This window comes from Varanus komodoensis, unplaced genomic scaffold, assembly GCF_004798865.1.
Source record: "Varanus komodoensis strain SLA01 unplaced genomic scaffold, ASM479886v1 scaffold2041, whole genome shotgun sequence".
In the NCBI taxonomy this organism is placed as follows: domain Eukaryota; kingdom Metazoa; phylum Chordata; class Lepidosauria; order Squamata; family Varanidae; genus Varanus; species Varanus komodoensis.
In genome coordinates this window covers 14,381-19,156 of record NW_025335578.1, presented here as the reverse complement: position 1 = coordinate 19,156, position 4,776 = coordinate 14,381, and the positions used below count along the sequence as shown (strand labels likewise).

The window sequence follows — 4,776 nt, the reverse complement described above, 5'->3', positions numbered from 1 at the left end:
ACCTGAAAGCCGAGGACACGGCCCTGTATTACTGTGCAAGAGACACACTGGGAGGAAATGAATCTGAATCCAGGCAAAAACCCAGCCTCCTTCTCGCAGCTCTCTGGGAAGAAGAAGCTGCAGCCAATTGAATCACACAATTAATAGAGGACCCCTGAGAAGAACTCGAGAGCCCTACTTTCTCAGGCCAGAGGCCATGGAGCTGGGCTTCCCGTTTTGTTCAGAGCCCCGTCATGGCCAAGCCTGTGGCAAGGGATAAAAGTGACATTCCCCTTTGCAATGGCATTTTTCTGGTTGCCTTCTAACCGTGTGGTCTTTTTCTGGTTGCCTTCTAACCGTGTGGCTCAGCTTGCTCCTGATTCAAAGGATATTCACAACACCCAGACCTGATATCTGTTGATTCCTTGTGCATCTCCAGTTCTTGCTGGTCCCACGGGACAGTGGAAGCTGCTCTTCCTACAAGCGGCCTCAGGTCAGACCTTTCCCCCTTCTGCTCCTCACAGCAGCAGTGTCCAAGATCCAAAAGGATCTTTGGGGCAAAAAGAAATAAGGCACCTGAGGGTGTGATTTCCCAAGTGACGGTTAGCAGCTCCCCTTCTCCTAGCCAGGAATTGACTTGTGCACACAAACCTCTGTGGCTTTTTGGAGGAGCAGGGTAGCAAATGCAGCTTTCAATGCTAATGTGCTGCACTGAAAGTTGGAGACAGTGAGCAGGGACAGTTGATGTAACATGGATGTGCTTTATAGGGACACGACCCGGTGGGAAATTCGAGGTAGCAGAAAGCTCAACCTCCTTGATGAGTGAAGCTAGCATGCTGGTTTCACAGAAGGATGACCAATCAGTGCTGCTCTGGTTGTTCCCCTCCAGAGCAACTGAGAGAGCCGGAGGCTTGAAGGATTAGGCCATTGGGGATGTGGTATCATGTTCCCCCTGAGGGCAGCACTTCCTCTTCTTTTCTGGAGAATTGGGTTTGGCGGATGGAAGATGTCTCTGCAACAGCGCATTGCCCACAGCCTTTGAGAGATATGAATTCACTTGTTCCATAAACAATGTCAAGCGTTAAGAGAATACAGAAAGTCTCAGAGTTTTCATTCTGCTTCCAGGGCAAGTTTGGGCTTAAGTAGCACAGACCTTCTTTCCTACTGAGCCAGAAGAAAAGAGGAGCAGGCGGACACACAGGATGAGTCTGGAAGAGCACATATGTCCAAGCAATTGCCTCTCCACCCTGGGAGCAGGGCCTGGACATGTGAGCCACCTGGTGGGCTCTGCAGAATGTCTGAAGCATCCCGTCTCATGCCGGGACCTCAGGGCTGCCCTCCTGCAGCTGCCCCAAAGGAGGAATAGGAGAGCTGTGCATGAAACTAAGCATAGCTGAGGAGGATATGGCTGAACTGGGGCTTTGCTGGTCTTTCTTTTGGCTCATTGATCATGCTGTGAACTTCTTTGTGGTTTTGGATGTGAGGACGGTTGCTCCTTGAGTCTGAGTGCATGAATGGTCTCCTTCAGAGACGGTTGTTTCTTGAGGCTGTCTGGGTCCCCTGAGGCCCCACAAGAGACTTCCCCACAATTCTCTCCAAAAGGCAAGGAAACTTGTCCTTGACAACTACACTGAGCACAACCTCCTCAGGAACACGGTGCATGTGTAATTGCCTTCCTGACTGAGGGATTCTCTGCCCTCATGTGAAGATGCCTTTGTGCTTTCTGCTGCCTTTTCCTTGAGTTCCCCTATTGGTGGGGAGTCCAATTAGGACACCAGGTAAGTTATGAAGAATATTCCCCACCTATATCACTTCAGGTGGGATTAGTTCCATTTCTTAGTGTAGGTCAGCACAATATGAGAGAAAAGATATTGCAGAGGTAGTGAGGAACAGACTCAAGAGGGATGGATTGTTCAATAAAGGGGCAGATGCTGATGAACAAAAATGGGGAGCAAAAATGTTTAGAGGCAAACAAAGCCTTCGTTACTGTGTGAGAAAAGCAGGCATCAGAAGCAAGGCTGAAGGCAGGCAAAGCCCCTTCAGGTCCAGGTGCTGCTGCTTGGGGGATATGGGCCGGCCCATTGCTCTCTCCAGCACGGGGTCCCCTGGGGAAGTCCATGTCCGGCATGTGATTTAATTCCCCAAAGCAATCACTGAGTGGGATCATCCAGAGCTTTGGAGTGTGTTGCCCTCTGCACACTGACAACACGGAGGTCCAGTTGTCCTAGCATTTGCAGCCGGAGAGGTTGTGGGTGTGTTAAACTGAAGCCTGGCAGTGGTGATGGACAGGATGGGGGCCAGCAAAGTGAGACTCAGCCCAGACAAACCTGAGATGCTGCCCGTGGGGGGATCCTCGGACCAGATGGGGGAATGCAAGCCCTTCTAAGGGTCACTCCAACTCCAACTGAAGGGCAGGTGGATAAAACCACAGGACGCTCCTTGAGCCATGCTGTCCACGGAGGCCCAGGTGGCTTCAGTGGCAGACAGTACCATCTACCTGCTTTGCCTGGTGGCCCAGCTACAGCTTCAGTAACCTGTGTCCTGGACTTCCACCACACACTCTACCGGGGCTGCCCTTGAAATCTGCCTAAACCTGTGCTCTGCACAAAATGCAACAGGAGGAATAATAAGAGGGACCAGATGTTCTCACTTCCCTACTTGAGTCACCTGCATTTTGAGCCAAACACAATCACCTGCCTCTACCTGAAAAGCACCACACACGCTGGGACCAAGACACCTGCAGGAACAGCCCCCCCCCACCCCCTCACTGCAACCTACCTGCACACACAGGTCCAGAGGTGGAGCCTGCCTGTGATTCACACCCCGAAGGGATGCTGAGTTGGAGGCAGCCAGAAGAAGGGCCTTCTGTGGTCACCCCTTGACCTCTGCCTTGAAGTCTGGTCCAGTACCAACTCTATTTTCCTCCAGTGCCAGGGCTAGACAGCCCTGTAGGCAGACATTTCTTCAGCTTAAAATACTTAAGGAGAATTTACCTCGGTTGTCTCACACATCTTGTGTTCCAATTTGTGTTAGCTGTAGTAGTGGATTGGATGTGATTTTAAATCTGGCCTCACTATTCAACAGTTGGATTTTTACGATGTCTTTACACATACCTGTCTTTCCATGTTGTATTTCATTGCATTTTCTGTTCTGCTTTGAACAACAGGGGAAGATTTGCTTTTGGTCCGATAAAAGTTATTGCCAACTAGATGAATTAAAACTATTCAGGTTTCAACTTCACACTAGGTGCAGTGAATGCTAGCAATGACGACTATTCCCTCCTCCAGCAATAGATGTTGGAAGGCTTCTGTGCATGCTTTTATCCTGATTGATATGCAAATTTTCAGAGACCACTTCCTCTTTAAGTCCAGGGGACACTCTTCATGCCCAGCTACATCACCCTATGCACCCAGGAGCCCTGCTCACTCAACCTTTGCAGGGGGGAAATGGCAGTATTCATTCAGCTGGCTTTGTTTTCTGCAGTTCTTGCAGGTAAATCTCCCCTTTCCCCTGCAGGGAGGTGGTGTGTGCCAGATTTCCAACATCTCTCACACCTATTGCAAAATCTTTCTCTTCCAGGTGTCCAGAGTCAGGTCAAACTGGAGGAGTCTGGAGGGGATGTGAAAAGGCCAGGGGAGTCCCTCCGCCTCACCTGTCGAGGCTCTGGCTTCACCTTCAGCAGCAACAGCATGCACTGGGTGCGCCAGGCTCCAGGGAAGGGACTGGAGTGGGTTGCTTACATAAGGTATGATGGTGGCACCCAATACTATGCAGACAAGGTGAAGGGGCGCTTCACCATCTCCAGAGACAACCCCTCCAACATGCTGTATCTGCAAATGAACAACCTGAAAGCCGAGGACACAGCACTGTATTACTGCGCAAGACACACAGTGGGAGGAAGTGGATCTGATGCCAGGCAAAAACCCTGCCTCATTCTGGCAGCTCTTTTGGGAAATGCAGCTGAAGCCAATTGAATCACACAATTAATTGAGGGCCCCCAAGAAGAACACGAGGGTCCTGCTCTCTCAGGCCAGAGGCCATGGAGCTGGGCTTCCCGTTTTGTTCACAGCCCCATCATGGTCAAGCCTGCAGCAAGGGATAAAGGTGACATTCCCCTTTGCAGTGGCATTTTTCTGGTTGCCTTCTAACCATGTGGTCCTTTTCTCTGAAGGAAAACCTGTTCAGAGGCTCAGCCTGCTCCTGATTCGAAGGATGTTCGCAACACCCAGACCTGACATCCGTTGATTCCTTGTGCATCTCCAGTTCTTGCCGGTCCCACAGGACAGTGGAAGCTGCTCTTCCTACAAGTGGCCATAGGTGAGACCTTTCCCCCTCCTGCTCCTCACAGCTGCACAGTGTTCAGAATCTAAAAGGATATTGCTGGGGCAGAAAGAATTGAAGTATCTGAGGGTGTGATTTCCCAAGTGATGGTTAGCAGCTCCCCTTCTCCTAGCCAGGAATTGTCTCGTACGCACAAACCTCTGTGGCTTTTTGGAGGAGCAGGGTAGCAAAAGCGGCTTTCAATGCTAATGTGCTGCACTGACAGTTGGAGACAGTGAGCAGAATGCACTTGTCTTTTTCCTTGTTTGGATATTGATCTTCTGGACATTTGGAACAATCATCCATGTCTAGAAAAGAAAAGATCTCTATTGCAATATGGGAACCAGAGGTCAGAAAGAGAGGCAGCTGAATGAGGATTAATTTGCAAATCTCCAAAGTTCTACAAGTTCCACAAAATTACATTTGCCAAATTCCATACTCAGTAACTATGCCTTTCCTGAGCAAATATTTCAAATC

The 4,776-nt window shown here is 50.0% G+C and overlaps 1 gene segment (V, D, J or C); it reads left to right on the top strand.

Moving 5' to 3' along the window:
- Positions 1-3,401: 3,401 nt before the first annotated feature.
- The window catches only part of LOC123023279, a 1,933-nt gene continuing 558 nt past the window's right edge, over positions 3,402-4,776 (top strand). The window contains 3 exon segments of the V gene segment in view: positions 3,402-3,471; positions 3,559-3,879; positions 4,243-4,296. Coding sequence covers positions 3,426-3,471; positions 3,559-3,879; positions 4,243-4,296 — 421 coding nt within the window.